The 17,622-nt window shown below is 35.9% G+C and overlaps 1 protein-coding gene across 3 annotated transcripts in view; it reads left to right on the top strand.

Annotated features, from left to right (window-relative positions):
• The window catches only part of LOC106075860 (uncharacterized), an 86,494-nt gene that overhangs the window by 8,781 nt on the left and 60,091 nt on the right, over window positions 1–17,622 (top strand). The window contains exon 1 of one of the 3 annotated variants that reach the window (XM_056010891.1): window positions 3,377–3,618. The exons of the other annotated variants lie outside the window; for them this stretch is intronic. Coding sequence (XP_055866866.1) covers window positions 3,599–3,618 — 20 coding nt within the window. The 5' untranslated portion in view covers window positions 3,377–3,598. Of the gene's footprint in view, window positions 1–3,376; window positions 3,619–17,622 lie in introns of those variants that run through there. 3 annotated transcript variants of the gene reach the window in all.

Genomic DNA, 17,622 nt, shown 5'->3' with positions numbered 1-17,622 from the left:
AAGGGCATCCGGATACTAATACAATTGACAAGAAAGTTGTTGCTTTGATTGATGTAAAGAAAAAAAAAACGACGGAAGGATAAATTGCACAGATTGTTTCTTTAAGATCAGAATATTTGACATTTCGTGACCAGATTGACGACGAGTCTTTATTTCTTCTTCTTCTTTATCGTTATCAATTTTTACGTTGGAGATTTTAGATCAGTAATCCTAGATCTGAAATGAACCGCGCAGTGGTTTCCTGATCAAGCATTTCTCCATATAATTTTTCTTCTATAGCAGGGTTGGGGGCCAGAGTCTTGTTCGGGCCTCTTAATATAGTATGCAGCTTCGAAGGACGTCGTCATCATTATCTGGTGATGCTTTACAGGGGCAGATTTCGCTAGTCCCGACTTTTGGCTTCCGGAACATATGTTGTCTCATTCTGAGTCGAAAACTTATGCGTTGGTCATGTCGAGATAGCTTATAATAGCCGTCCTTTTTCTTGTAATTAGGATGTGAGCTGGTCCAATTCTCATTTATTTAGTCTTTATTGAATATAAAATTTCCATAAGATGGTGGAAATGTTGTGTGAATAAAACCCATTACTGAAAGTGTATCTATAATATTGAAAAATGTATAAATGTTTTAGAAAACCACGTAAAGGATATATTTATAAGAGTTAAAAATACAGTAAGCTCATTTGTATTTTGTTTGACAGTACACCTAACATATTGCATACTGATCAGATGCATAAGTTAAAAGATTTTAAGGGAGAAAAAAGGCTTATGAGATTTACTTAGCTACATTAGTTAAAATGTCTAGAAAGTGGGTTAGCTTAAATTTATGACATGTCGAGCTCAGGGGTATAAAAATGCAGCTTCGGTGTATGGAGTCATAAAGGAGTAAAGGAAATTTTCAGAACCAAATCTATATGATCAACACTCTTTTCAGAAAATGTTTCTTGCCTAAAATTTTTGGTAAGTAAAAAAGTAGTAAAGTTTCCCTTTCAGACCTTGTGGTCTATAGGGAAGATGATGTAAAGGTCATCTGTTTCTGTGGCCTACGGTTGACGAGGGTGTCATGTGGCCAGCACAACGTCCATCCATTAGAGCTGGGTGGACTCAGAGGCGCCCGAACATTCTGAAATTAAAAATCCTACCAGGATTCGAACCGGTTCGGAAGCCAAGCGCTTAACCGCTCAGCCATTACGCCTCCCTTTTAAGAATATATTTTATAAATAGTTCCGATTTTCGGTACAATGGAAATAATGTTTTCGTTTTAAAACTCAAGCCTTTAGAGGTGCAGCTTAAGCTCTGTTGCCACGTTTCTTTTATTTTACGTATCTTTGTTTTACTATTTTTTTGGCGGGGAAGGTGTAGCCTTCTAGAATGTCAAAGATACATAAGAGTAGGCCTACCTTTAAACTATTGACAAACTGGTGGCTAATTCAACTTTGTCTTTACCAAAAGCATAAAACGTTCGACAATGAACGGACGCCACTTTCACAACGGGCACATCTAGTACAAATGAAATCGCTAAAAACATTAATTGTGAGTGATTGATACGTTTTCAAGTTTGAAATCCAGAAAAGAAAAAAAAAACATTGTAATTTACATAAGGTTGCGTTGTTGCGAAATAGTCATGTCTAGTTGTTTAACACTCAATGAATAAAGTGAATTCTAAAGTTGGTGTAGTATGACACAAAAAAAAAAAAAACACGAAATTTTTTAGAGGGGTGGGGACGGGGGTGAAACCCCTGAACTAATAGCACGGGTGACACCCATCCTAGTGACGCCACTGTTGCACTCGTCCTTAATCTTCGGAATCGAAGACATTGCCATTATTATTATCAACTGCAATGATCCTCCAGCTGAGATGGTTTCATAGCGTCATTACTTGGTTGTGCCATGGACACATAGGTCAGGAAGATAAGGAATGAGCCAAATTTTAAATAATTAACACTGTGCTGTCTCATTTCTTTTTGAACGCTGCCATATTCGTTTCATGTAGACACAATGAAGATATTTAAATACGATGTTAACATTTACAAATTATAAAATTCATTCGAATATCAAGGTTTAAGGATTAACTAAGGTACAAATCATATTTGTGTATGAGTTAATTGAATTTATAGGAAATACAATTGAAAGACTCCCCAATTTACAACTCATAGACCCCAAATTTATTTTTTCACTCTCATAGACCCATTGGAAGTCGTTGTAGACCCCTCGGGGATTATATAGACCACTTTGGGAATCACTGCTTTATAGTTTCCCCACTATGTCTAGTGTTAGGATACATATTATATTAATTTGAGAAGTATTGATCGCTACATTGAATGTCCATGCATAATAGTATTGGATTAAAGACGTATGTACGCTACATTGAATGCCCATGAATAATAGTATTGGCAATTACTGTCTATTTATTAGAGTGCAGCATGCAAATTAACCCGTCTTAACACTTTTGAATGCAACCTATTCTAAAATCAACTCTTCTTACTATAAGAACAAGTGCGATGTAAACAACCAGGCTGTAGGCATAAATCTCAGAAAGGAAATCGCGTGGATCTAGGACGGAGTCATTATCCGTGATGGGGGAACGATGGCTGAAATGGGCAACTGCTGTTCTCTAGTTTACAATATAGTTATAAAGTAAAAACACCTTTTGTTTCGGTTTAAAAAAAAGACCAAATATCTAGCTCCATAATGACAATTTGCAAAGAAAAAATGGAAAATTGTGTTTTAATTATGTGTTTTAATGATGTGTTTTAATGATGTGTTTGCAAATTTTTTTTATTACATTGTCAAAATTTTGTTTTAGGGAGGGCACCAAGGGTCAACATTTGAAAATACATCCAGCTCGTACAGGTGTAAGCAAACAAGACAGCCCTGAAATCCCTTGAAAGGCTCAAGAACTAGGCCCGTCCTGTGCTGCAGAATACAAAATGTTAAACGTAACTCCCCTCAGCCTGAAGAGAGAGAGAGAGAGATTGTTGTACTGAAACAGAGCTGTTGCGCTATGCAGTGCCACCCACTCACAGATAGTTGGTGGAGAGAACTGGATGAGACGGACATTGTTGATGCGCGTGGCGACTAATGTTATCTCGCAAGCCGAACTCTCCACTATCAAAGTTATAGAATGTCTTATTCTGTTGAACTAACTACTACAGTGTATGTAAATAAATTAAGAATTGGTTTTAGTAGCGAAAACCACATGCGACACACATATTTAGTAGCGATAATCACACATACATATTAGTAGTGTTAGACTAGACACATATTTTTAATAGCGATAAAAAATGCCTAATTGAAGAGTGAAAGATGTGTGGATAGATTAAAATCGTTCTTTACACCAAGCATTTTGTTACAAGCCTAACCTATATTGTCTCGTGACTGTTCGAGCCCTTGTAGTTTGACTTGTAGCAGTGTCTAGAATCTAATGTCAGGAAGCTCAGCGTGCTAGTGCCATTGTTGTCTTAGAATTTCGGGGACTTTCAGTGTATCAAGTGAACTGTGTCCTGAACACACTCTTCTAATTAGAGGGCTGATCCACAGGCTTTCTCAGTTTGCACGCTAACGTTTTGTGTCATGGATATGAAATAGCGGAAGATAAAATGAGCAACAAGACAAAAGTGTGAGTTTTCAAATAAGAACACAAGTTTTTTAAAGGATATAATTTATGTTACCTTAACCGTAGGTTATTTAAATGTAGGGCAAGAAAGTGTATGAAATATACACTCACAAACAAAGCTGACATTGTAGTGTAATGGCTTCGTTTACATGAAGAACTATAGTCTATTTTTAGGTGAATCTTTGCGGTTTTTTAATCATATAAAAAAAAAACGTTACGATGTATGTAGGCGACATAAGTATCAAAAGTGTCCTCACTTCTGCACTTTATTTGATTGCAAGGTTTCAGATGGTCAACAAGCTAGATAGTTCTGACTCTCTTCAAGTGATACGCTTCTAAGTCACAAGTTTTTCTATTTTTTCTTCTTCTTCGTTCTCATTGTTATGTTGGAGTGTTCAGATGACTAGACCAATATATGAGATGAACTGCGCAGTGGTTTCGGCGGGATTCCACAGGCAGGATGCCACATCTATTAGAATCGTTACTGAACTCCAACATAGATGAGGTTGCGTGTCAATGTGTTATGCGCCAGGAGGCCCATTGACTCCGACTTCAGCCTGCTTTTCTTTCTGGGTGTGCTGCCATAGCCTTTGATCATCCAAGATCATCTGCAAGGCAGCAGGTGTTTATTTTCGGAGTTTTCTCTCCTAGATGAACTGCTATCCCTAGCTAACGAGTTTCATCTACCCGGGTTTAGAGTTAGAGCGCCGTATACTCGCTTTATGCAATTATTTCCCTGGATTTCTGAGATGTTTTTAGTAAATATTCTAACCACTGGAATACATCACCTTATCCTCCATGACTGCAAACCAGTTGGTCCGCGGCTGTTTATTTGCTATTCACAGCTAACCCTTATATCTAAGGGTCTTTCCCCTATCCGCCACCTGGGGACGAGCTTGGTAGAAGGTGGTAGCTCCCCCAAGAAGTTTTTCTATTGATTCAGCTAATTCTGGCACTAAGAAAAAATGAGCTGTTTAATAAATTTGAACTAGTATATGTAACGTGATTTTTTCTTTGTTATTATAATTATTTTATTAGGCTATCTTTTTGTAACTATTAGTTCTGGTTTGATGTCTTTGTATTATTGCTGAAGTGTCTCAATGTTTCATGATTTTTACCAATGGTTGAGTCTACTTCTACGAGAGTGCATCAAAGTTATATCTATGAAAGTCTGTTGAGCCTACCTCTATGGCAGTGCATCAAAGTTATAGGCTATCTATGAAAGTCTGTTGAGCCTACTTCTACGAGAGTGCATCAAATTTATATCTATGAAAGTCTGTTGAGCCTACCTCTATGGCAGTGCATCAAAGTTATAGGCTATCTATGAAAGTCTGTTGAGCCTACTTCTACGAGAGTGCATCAAATTTATATCTATGAAAGTCTGTTGAGCCTACCTCTATGGCAGTGCATCAAAGTTATAGGCTATCTATGAAAGTCTGTTGAGCCTACTTCTACGAGAGTGCATCAAATTTATATCTATGAAAGTCTGTTGAGCCTACCTCTATGGCAGTGCATCAAAGTTATAGGCTATCTATGAAAGTCTGTTGAACCAACTTCTACGAGAGTGCATCAAATTTATATCTATGAAAGTCTGTTGAGCCTACCTCTATGGCAGTGCATCAAAGTTATAGGCTATCTATGAAAGTCTGTTGGGCCTACTTCTACGAGAGTGCATCAAATTTATATCTATGAAAGTCTGTTGAGCCTACCTCCATGGCAGTGCATCAAAGTTATAGGCTATCTATGAAAATCTGTTGAGCCTACTTCTACGGGAATGCATCAAAGTTATATCTATGAAAGTCTGTTGAGCCTACCTCTATGGCAGTGCATCAAAGTTATATCTATGAAAGTCTGTTGAGTCTACTTCTACGGGAGTGTATCAAAGTTATATCTATGAAAGTCTGTTGAGTCTACTTCTACGGGAGTGCATCAAAGTTATATCTATGAAAGTCTGTTGAGCCTACCTCTATGGCAGTGCATCAAAGTTATATCTATGAAAGTCTGTTGAGTCTACTTCTACGGGAGTGTATCACAGTTATATCTATGAAAGTCTGTTGAGTCTGCTTCTACGGGAGTGCATCAAAGTTATATCTATGAAAGTCTGTTGAGTCTACTTCTACGGGAGTGTATCAAAGTTATATCTATGAAAGTCTGTTGAGCCTACTTCTATGGCAGTGCATCAAAGTTATAGGCTATGAAAGTCTGTTGAGCCTACTTCTACGAGAGTGCATCAAAGTTATATCATTCAAGAGTTCAATAAATTTATGTTCAGTAACATTTTGCGCATCGTTTCTAAGTCTAGATCTAAAGGCCTATCATTGGAATAGGACTACTATCAAGTCCAGCAGATTTATACATTCACTTTGCCAGAATTCTTTCTCTGGAGAGGGGAATGGGGTGGAATAAACCTTTTTTTTTTTTTTTTTTTTTTTTTTTTTTTTTTTTTTTTTTTTTTGCAATACCTCTATTCAAGTCATAACTTCATGGAGCCTGGATCCTTGAACCTGGACAGTTTATCTCGAAAAAACGGCTGTAACGATTTTCCTAGAAATGCAACAGTTGGTGTATATCGCTGAGAAAAAAATTACTAGATCGTTGGTCTCACGGGAAAAACTAACTAGAGACTATATCTAGGTCTAGAGCCAACATAGTTCAGTTGTCACAGATTAATAATAAACTACTGTAGTCATTACTAATTAATACTGATAATAACAAGACTGTCTTTATCAAGGTAGACATATATAACTAACTTTTATTTCTGTCCGATTCTTTGCTTTCGCATAAAACATAAATAACAAACAATGACGTAATATCTTCTAATATTAGTACATCCTTCCTTTTGAAGCTATTATCACATCCTTCCTTTTAAAGTTCTTAATACTTATATTTACAAGGAATTTTGACAACTCGACCACTTCTGGTTGTCTTGACCGGCACAGCAAGTTCTCTAGATGTTGGTTTATAATTGTCTGTTTCGTTTGTTCTAACAGTTTGCTGTTTATTGTCTTCGTCGGTGTCATAGTACCCAGAGATGTCTTCTTCGTAGCTCTTGTTTAAAAACCGTTGATTTCGTCTGTATGTTTTCCCATCATTTGTCTTTATAATGTAAGATCTGGGTGATGGATGTTTCTTAATGACGACTTCTTTCTGCCATGTTTGTCCTAAACGAACTCTTTTTCCATGGTCTGTCTGGTACAGTATGAGGTAGCAATTTTTCCTTCACATTATTTCTTTTGAACGTTGCACATGTTGCGCATTTCATTAATGTCGAAAAAATATCTTTGGACAATCCTGGCCAAAACACACTCTGTTTTGCCTTGGATCTGGTTTTCTCAAGACCAAAATGACCTATGTGCAACTTGTCGAGAATTTCATTTCTCATACTTGAAGGAATTATAATTCTGTTCTCATTAAACAATATTCCATTCTCTTTGTCACAGATTACATTATAGAATTGTTTGTACATTTCACTTTTGAAAGTAATATAAGCCCTCGACATGAGTCTCGGGATTTAATCCTCAAATTTAGACACTTGTCATTCAAGTCAGGATTTACCCAAGGGACGTAATTAGTATGTTTGAAATCTATTGGTTGATTTGAATTTAAACAAAGACATTTTTTGAAAAGAGTTAGCGCCAGAGAATTGGCGGTAGTAAGAAAGAAAAGTCAGTCGATAATATTAAGTCCTTGTAGCTAGTCACGTTTCTAAGAGCTCTGTTTGAAAAGCCTTTGTAATATGTTCCATGCTCATTGATTTGTAATTTGTACATAAACTGTACTTACGTTGTATTTAATAAAGTTCCAAGTTCCAGAGTTTTGTTTTATCAAAGAATTGTCAATTGTGATTCTAGATCTTCATTTTTTGTTAACTATTGAATTTAAATAAAATCCCCGGCATCACAACACATCGTGACGTCATACCATCCGAATGTTGTTGTGACATATTTGGCACTCTCCGACTAACAAAAGTTCATGGACAACTTTTAACGAAATTTATTCAAGATCTAGATCTGGGACCAATTTCTAAACTCTTCAAAGGAACTTCATTCTTATTTAACGGAGGACAGAATTTCTGTGTTTAACAGGTCAGTTGGTTATCGATAATTCTTTTATAAAGATTTTCGTTAGAGTTACGTCTAACTCACGAAAACTATTATTATATGTAATTGGCAAAAGGAATAAGACCAATATACATAATAACTGGCATTATTAAAAGACCAGTAAGTCAAATAACTGGCATTATAAAAAGACCAGTAAAGTAAATAACTGGCATTATAAAAAAGACCAGTAAAGCAAATAACTGGCCTTTACTGGCAATATAAAAGACCAGTAAAGCAAATAACTGGCAGTATAAAAAAGACCAGTAAATCAAATAACTGGCGTTATAAAGAAGACCAGATTTAACCAACTGTTAAACCAGTAAAAAGTACATCGGCTCAATAGATCTATATTATTATTATATCTGAGATAAAGCCAAAATCCAGATATTGAACATTTTGCTCCAATACAAGAAACTAACAAAGAAATTAAATATGGCTTCCAGTTCTAGAACACAACGATTCTTCGAATTAATAGAATTTGCCAAAGAAAAGCAAATTTCAAAGCCAGACCAGTGGGCAGAGAAACAAGAAGAAAAAGAATATCAAGAGCAAGAATCTGAAAAACAAAGGCAAGAATCTGAAAAACAAAGGCAAGAATCTGAAAAACAAAGGCAAGAATCTGAAAAACAAAGGCAATTAGAAGAAAAAAAATTGCAAGACGCTGAAAAACGCATGCAATTAGAAGAAAAAAAATTACAAGACGCCGAGAAACAAAGGCTACATGAAAAAGAAAAAATGGAATTCGAAAGGCAAAATAAAGAAAGCATTCCAATTCAAGGTCACTCAAGTATGTTTGACAAATACAGATTAATGAACAAAATATCGGCTTTCAACGAAAACATTGACAATATGGACTCGTATCTCATAAGATTTGAAGAAATAGCTACAACATCCGGTCTACCTGAAGCACATTGGTCGAGCTCACTCCTCACCCTTTTGACTGGCAAAGCTGTCAACATTTGCTCACAACTGTCCATCAATGAACGCAGCACTTACTCTGATATCAAGGAAGCTCTACTGCGCCAATACGGAGCAACTTCAGCCAACTATAGAAAGAAATTCTATAATGAAAGGCCACAGCAAAATGATGATCCTCAAATTTTTGTAGCTAATATGTCAATGTGGTTTGATAGATGGGTATCCATGGCAAAAATAGAAGAAAGTTACCAAGCTCTTCGTCAACATATTATTATCGACAACATCACCCATGCTCACTCAGAAGATATTCAATCCTACATTATAGAGAGAAATCCTACTGATATCCAGACATTAACCAAGATCATCAGACAATATAGAGCAGCCTATCCAAACAAGTCAGTCAAACCATCTGTTGAAGAAAATTTTGTCTGCTTTGCTCAAGACAAAAATGCAAGATATAAGTCAGATGACAAAGTCAAATGCAACAAATGTCATAAACTAGGGCATTTCACGTCTCAATGCCGCAGCAGAACCACAGAATGTTCATTTTGCCATAAAAAGGGTCACCAAAATCATGAATGTTGGAAAAAACAGGCAGTCTCCAAAAATCAAAATTTTGATAGACCCACATCACCAACTCAAAGATACAACAATAGAGAGCAATACAATCTCAACAAAGCACCTGGAAACAATAAACCAGATAACAACAAACCTCGCTACAGAAGTCATTCACAGGACTCCAGACCACAATATATGCCAAACAGAAGCTCATATAACAGAAGCTATTACAATGAGCACTCAACTATGACAGTCATTGCAAAGTCCAATGGTCTCAAATTTTATCCAGGCTTTGTAGGAGACAAGAAGGTGGAAGTTCTTCGTGACACCGGAAGCACGTCCACATTAGTACATGAACGCTTCGTACACGCAAACCGTTTCACAGGCAACCACGTCCAAGTCACTGCATTCAACGGAACTGTCAGCGAGTTACCTGAGGCCATCATTTATGTTACTACACCATTCTTCAGTGGTCAAACAAAAGCATTAGTAACACCCAATCTACCAGTGGACCTAATCATTGGAAACATAGAAGGAGTTAAAGAATGCACTCCTCAAGAACTTGCTGAATGTACAAATGCCATAGAGCAAGGTCAAAAATGTTTGGCAGTAATGACAAGATCCATGTCCAGACAACAAGAACATTTGGCACCTAAACAAGTTAGCCAAAATAATCACATGGCTACCTCAGTTACTCAAGCTATGCAGAATGCAACAGAACCAGTTACTAGTCCAGTAGCCAGCAACAATCAAGAACATTCAACATGGACACCCCCAGTTACATCAAGCCCATCCCTACCGGTCATAAGTCCACCTCCAATTCCCGAATGTCCATTGTTGAACTTTGAAGAACAAGACGACAGGCCCAGAGTCTCTAACAATGATACAAGAACTCTAACTGGCCCAACTGAAGTCAATCAAGACAAGTCTCATGAACCAGAAGCAGATACTTATATTCAATCAACTTTGGCTATACCAGACAAAAGAAAAACTATGCAATCTGACTCTATCACTCATACAAGTATTCCTCATTTGAAAGAATATGAGTCAACTAAAGAAGCCATTACAACCAAGAACATTGAAAGTCAAAGAATAGTACATGAACACATGAAGTCAAGATATTTTGCTCAAGGAGATCAAGTCAATTTACTGTTACCAGATTGGAGTAACAAGCTGTTCTACAAATGGCAAGGTCCATTTACCATCACCAGTAAGATTTCCAACCTGCTTTATGAAATCAATGTCAACAAAGTTACCAAAGTATTTCATGTTCATATGTTTGAACATTACCATGAAACAGATAATGAAGACATCAAAGCAGAAGTTGAACATTTTACAAGCTTAGCAACTATTCCTGAGGAAGAAGAAGAAACATCATCAACACCCATTCCTGAGATAGATGTTTCATTACCGGCATCAAATCAATTTGACATTCCCAAGGTCATCACTCTGGATGACATAGCACTACAGCAAGTGAAGGACACTAAAGTGTTTCCAGACCATGCAGATTTCTTTACCAGTGTTTCTGAGACATTTCCAGTACTGCAGTTTGAAAGAAACTCAGAGAGCAACAACATTGACAACACCAAGTTTCATCCTCCGTCCACTCAAAGGGCAAATGAACTTCTTCAACATAGCTGTATCGACCGATTGAACTCAGACATGTTCAGTCATTGCTCTATTGAACATTATAACGCAAAGCATTCTGCTACCATTGTTCTACAGCGTCAAAGTTCATCAACCAGAAAATTGAGTTTTGGTTTCGGACAGTTCTTATTTTCACCAAACTCAAACGCAGTTCAATCAGACATTATCTGTGAGATCAATATGACATGGAGTCAACAGTTTTATAAACTGAAAGACCTTTTCTTCAAGTTTAGAAAACGCGTACACACATCCATGACGGCAATTCAGAAGGGTTCCGAACTTTACATTTCTACTCTACATATGTACTATAGCATATTTAGTGCCACTTGATCCATTATCATTCATACTCGTCAAGGAAGAACAGTATTCAGTTGTACTTAATCAATTAATTTGTCTACTCATTTTTTTCCACAGGTATTCTATATCAGATACTATATTTATTTCAGCACCAAGCAACCCACTGAGGAAAGTCACTCATTCAAGATACTTTTTAATTATGTTTCAGCATCTTTGCATATGACATGCATCAGACATTTTAATTTTTAAATCATGAGCATTTTATTTCAGGTATATTATTATTGCATATATCCTATTATGATAGTACAGATACATGACAGACAATTGGAATTTTTCATGTTGAGATTTATATCACATTGAGTATTATTTTCTCAGAAGATTGTCATGTACTATCACAATTATTTTTCTATGTCAATTTTTCATATGCAATATATTTTTTTCCATGTACACATTTTCACAAATGAGTTATAATGTCATACTTTAATTTCATCATGAAGCTTCATAACTTATTCAATTCAAGATTTATGCTTTGTACAACTTTTGATATTGTTCATGACAAGCATTGTCTCATTTTCATAACCACTTGTATAGTGAAACAGGTGTTCAAAGTCATCAATAATTTTATTCACTGCATTTACATATTTTTTATCTCCAAGTTGACTTTATTTTGTCATATGTTACCTCAACCATTTTTCTATAATTTCATGTATGGTATTTTGTGTATATTTAAATATTTTTAATACATATGAGCATTTCTATTACCATACAAATGCTAAATGGAGGGGAGGGTAATATGTCACAGATTACATTATAGAATTGTTTGTACATTTCACTTTTGAAAGTAATATAAGCCCTCGACATGAGTCTCGGGATTTAATCCTCAAATTTAGACACTTGTCATTCAAGTCAGGATTTACCCAAGGGACGTAATTAGTATGTTTGAAATCTATTGGTTGATTTGAATTTAAACAAAGACATTTTTTGAAAAGAGTTAGCGCCAGAGAATTGGCGGTAGTAAGAAAGAAAAGTCAGTCGATAATATTAAGTCCTTGTAGCTAGTCACGTTTCTAAGAGCTCTGTTTGAAAAGCCTTTGTAATATGTTCCATGCTCATTGATTTGTAATTTGTACATAAACTGTACTTACGTTGTATTTAATAAAGTTCCAGAGTTTTGTTTTATCAAAGAATTGTCAATTGTGATTCTAGATCTTCATTTTTTGTTAACTATTGAATTTAAATAAAATCCCCGGCATCACAACACATCGTGACGTCATACCATCCGAATGTTGTTGTGACACTCTTCATGAATACTGTCTTTAAATGACCAATACACTTTCACTGTTTCATGAACTTGAGTTTTTATCTTTGGCCAACCTTCTCTGACATAATTAATTACAAGTTTTAATTTAGCATCATATTCAGTTTTCCTTCTAATTTGTTGCGCTATGAATTCTCATAACCATGTCATCATTTGAATTTGATTGTTCTTGACCATTGATGTACGCACGCGATAACGTATCAGCTATTTGCATTTTTGAACCTGGAGTGTAAATTACTGTTAATTGATATCTCAACAGTCTTAACATCATCAACTGAAGTCTTGGTGAAATCTTATGTAAAGGCTTAGTCACATTAGTTTGCAAAGGTTTGTGATCTGATTGTACAGTCACAGTTCTTCCAAAAATATAATGGTGAAAATGTTCAGCTGCAAACACTATAGCTAACATTTCCTTTTCTATTTGTGCATATCTGCACTATGTTTCTGTCAATGATCTTGACGTATACGCAACTGGTTTATCTTCTTGCATTAAACATGCTCCCAACCCTTTAGAAGAAGCGTCACACTGAATAGTAACTGGCTTTTCAGGGTTAAACAATTGCAGAACTGGAGCTTCACTAAGTGTTTTCTTTATTAGTTGGAAAGCATTTTCTTGCTCTGCATTCCACTTCCACAATACATCTTTCTTTAGCAATTCACGCAATGGACTGGTAATTGTTGACATGTTTGGAATGAAACTTGACAGAAAGTTCAACATCCCTAGCAGTCTTTGAATTCCTGTTCGATCTGTTGGTGCTAGCTGCTCCATTATTGCTTTGATTTTAGCTGGATCTGGACGAATACCATCTGCTCCAATTTGTCTTCCGAGATAATTAACACCAGAAAGTTTATATTGTATCTTGTTCTTGTTAAACTTTACATTGTACTTTCTAGCTCTCTCCAGAACCTTTTCAAAAATTTGATCATGTTCTTTTTCATCTTTTGCTGCAATCAGCATGCCATCTGACATGATATGTACACCTGGGATGTCTCCGAATACTTGATAAGCACGTTTCTGTAATAGTTCACTAGCTGAGGATATACCAAAAGGCATTCTCAAGAATCTGTATCTTCCAAACGGAGTATTGAATGTACATAAATAAGAGCTTGGTTCATCCAACTCCACTTGCCAATATGCATGCTTTTGATCAAGTATAAACACTTTTGCTGCTCCCAGTGAACTATTGATTTGATCAAATGTTGGTATAGTGAAATGTTCTCTCATTATATATTTGTTCAGTTCTCGGGGATCTAAACACAACCTCAAAGAATTATCTTTCTTCTTTGCTATAACCAAGTTATGAACCCATTCTGTTGGTTCATCAACTTCTGTGATCACTCCATCTTGTTGCATTTGTGTGAGTTTTCTTTTCAATTCTTCATAGAGTGATGGTGCAACTCTGCGCGCACATTAAATAACTGGTTTTGACGTCAGTTTAATGTGATACTTCATTTTGTATGTACCGAGTCCTTCGAATACTTGATTATATTTTTTCATCAACACTTGTGGAACTTCATTTTGTTGCTTGACATCGTGTACTTCGACATTTCTCTTTGCCTCAATTAGTTTTAAAGCAATAGATGTCTTCAGACCTAGTATAGGACTTATACTTTTCTTGATCACGTACAGATCATCTTTAACTTCTACATCGCCGACTTTAAGTGTGACCGATGCAACTCCCTTCAGTTCTAATGCTTCATCCCCCAATGCTCGTAGGGTAGTATTTGAATTCTTTAACTGAGTATCAGTTTTTAAATTGTTCCACGTTGACTCTGATATCACATTAGCTTGTGCTCCTGTGTCAATCTTCATTTTGACTATTTTCCCCATAATATTGACATCAAACATCCAAACTTTGACATTGTTGTCAGTACCAATTGCCTCAAACCACAACTCATTTACTTGGCTTGGCTGACTTTCATCTTCCAGTAAATCAACAGCCTTGAAGTGTTTCGAACGACATTTTACAGCGAAATGATTTCTTTTTTTACATTTTCGGCATGTCTGTCCGAATGCTGGGCAATTGTATTTTCCATGAGATCCACCACAAGATCTGCAATCTCTAATGAAACTTGTTACATGATTCTTTGCCATATTTTCCTGTGAGGTTTTGACTGGCTTTCTATCTTCTGTCTTCTTTAATTTATTAGCAGCATTCACATGTAGTCCTTTCATATCTATCAATTGGTTCTGGGTATGCTCGTCAGCACGAATTATGCTTGCTGCTTTCTCTAAAGTTAAGTCTACATCTCTCAGAAGTCTCTCTCTCATTCGATCCGACTGTATGCCACATACCAATCGATCTCTGATGAGTTCATCTCGAAGGTTGTCAAACTTGCATTCTTTTGCCAAATTCTTTAACTCAGTATAATACTGTTCAAACGTTTCTCCGTCTTTCTGCTTTCTTGAAAAGAATTTAAATCTGTCATACACAGTGTTGGACTTAGGCCAAAAATGATTCTGAAACCTTTCAATTACTTTGTCTACAGTCTCATCTTCACATTCTTGAAAAGTATTGTAGATGTCTCGAGCGGGTTCACCGATCAGGTGTAACAATAAAGCTTTCTTCACTGGCTCGGGCTTCGTATTTTTTTCAGTGGCGACCATAAACTGTTCAAAACTTAGTCTCCATTTTTTCCATCTTTCAGATAGATTACCGTCTAGTGACAACGGTTTAGGAGGATCGAATAATTCCATTATTCGTACAGATTCTAGATTCTATGTCTAGATCTAGATCTAACAACATGAACTAACGACACCACAAATAAAATGTACTTTTAGCAATTTAGAAACCACTAGATCTAAATCTACCTGTTACCAGCACTTTAAAGCAATGTGACACTAGATTTGACACATAATCTAAACCTAATCTAACACCAGATCTGACACAAGATCTGAAACCAAATCTGACACCATGTTCTGTTGTCACAGATTAATAATACATTACTGTAGACGTTACTAATTAATAATGATAATAACGAGACTGTCTTTATCAAGGTAGACATATATAACTAACTTTTATTTCCGTCCGATTCTTTGCTTTCGCATAAAACATAAACAACAAACAATGACGTAATATCTTCTAATATTATTACAAACATGGCGTAGTCAGCCGTATTACCGTAATTATGCCATAACTTTAATTTAAAGTTGCTTTCTGTTTTATTGAAGTGTATATAAACGTTACATATATTTTTTTACATAATTTAATATAGATTGCATGGAGATTTTATATCTAGAAGTAGGTCTAGACTAGATCGTAACAGTTCTAAATAATTAATTAATTAATTAATTAATCAAATTAATAATCTCACAAGTTTGTTTCCTCGCGTAAGTTCTAGCAGATGCCGGTGTCGCGGGTTCAATACCCGAGTTGAACCAAATTTTTCAAAAATTATTATTTTTTTAATTATTTTAAGACATTTGAAGTTTAATAATAATATTTCTAAAACTGTTTTCTTGTTTAAATCTAACATTTATTAGTATTTAAGAGAAAAATAATGGCTCCATAAGCTGTGTTCCTACTTTCTATTATATTTAGTTCTATGGAAACTACATTAGTTTCTCACCAAGTCTGTAATAACACACCACTTAATAACTCGGTCTAGACAAATACAGAACTTTATTACTCTTGATAGCATATAGCACACACTGGCCTCGGTCCTTATCTAAAACTAACACACTTCGGTCAATCGGCTTACTTTCCAACTGACATATATAAGTAAAAATACATTATACACACATAAACACAAGCTGTATAAATGGGGCTTTGTCTTTAAAAAAAAAGTAATTTTGATGTTTTCTTGTTTTGTTTTCTTTTAAATATAGAAAAGGATTGTGTAGGTCACAATGGAGTGGAACCTTCTGGTTGGTTGAGTGGAAGCAAGTCTCAAAAACGGTTCTAACCATTTACATAGAAATCTAAAAGTTTATGTATATCGTGGAAAAAAAAAGTTATAGCTCGCTGGCCACACTTTGAAGTCGACCTGGGGGTGTTCTGTGAACATGTCCAAGCCAGCCAGGGCGTCTACTGCTGATAACAGCACACAAGTCCTGGCACCCGGCTTTTCGTAGACTTTCCTCATTGTTTGCTTTTTTCTTGCTCCCTTTTTACAAACAAAAAAAAATTCATCTTAAGCATCGATGGTGGAAAATATTCAGATTTTGTTCCTGCCAAGAGAATGTTGACCTGAGTAGGTTGACCATGTTTCACTACCGTATAGTAAAGAGCTCAAACACACAGGTCCGGTGGACCAGGGCTTTGGTATTGTCAGCAAGGTATTGTCCCACGCCTTTTTGTGTGTGCAGCCGTGACGTGGTGCCCAATTGCAGTGGCTATTCTGTTGTGGATGTCCTTATCCTGGAGCACATCGCTGGAGATGATCAAACCTAAATAGCAGAAGTGGTCGGCCACTTACGGTCAAGTAAGGTGCAGTGCTTGTGTTTTGAACTACCATTTTGGTCTTGCTTTGACTAATATTTAAGCCAAACTTCTGGCAAGCCTCAGATTTTCTGTCCACCAGAGTCTGAAGCCATTAACAGATCTAGAAACATTAACCTTAACGTCCAGTAAATCTTAACCCTATATATAAACGCACTAACACAGCATATAAATAATAGAGTTAAAATGAATAAAGTTAATTTAGATGAAGGCTTTGAGGGTCGCCGCCGAAAAAAATGACCTCGAAAAATAATATTTGAAAAAGACGTTCATTTCTAAGTGATTCATTTTGTTCCATTCGCCTGTTTGCATCTTAATTTTGTTCCATTCGCCTGTTTGTACCTTCATTTTGTTCCATTCGCCTGTTTGTACCTTCGTTTTGTTACAGTACTAGAATTAAAAGCTCTGAACAAAAAATATTTGGTTCCAGAACTTATCTGAATAGTTTTCTCGGATACTTAAGTAAAACGTTTCTCATGAATTCTAAATTTTCTCCAATCATGTGCAATTCCTTATACTGTGTTGCCATTTGTGACCTGTTTTAACAGAGTCATGTTTTCGTTCGACAAGAGGAGAGGCGGTAGAGGGAAAACAATCCTGTCAATCCAGTTTTATAATTATTGCTAAAGGCATTAGAGAATAAAGGGGGGGGGCGACTCGATATAAGAATTTAATTAATTTAATATATAGCGTATATACCTTATATTTGTTTTTGTGTACGAATTTT

This window comes from Biomphalaria glabrata, chromosome 14, assembly GCF_947242115.1.
Source record: "Biomphalaria glabrata chromosome 14, xgBioGlab47.1, whole genome shotgun sequence".
Taxonomy (NCBI): Eukaryota; Metazoa; Mollusca; class Gastropoda; family Planorbidae; genus Biomphalaria; species Biomphalaria glabrata.
This window is presented reverse-complemented; position numbering and strand designations above follow the sequence as displayed.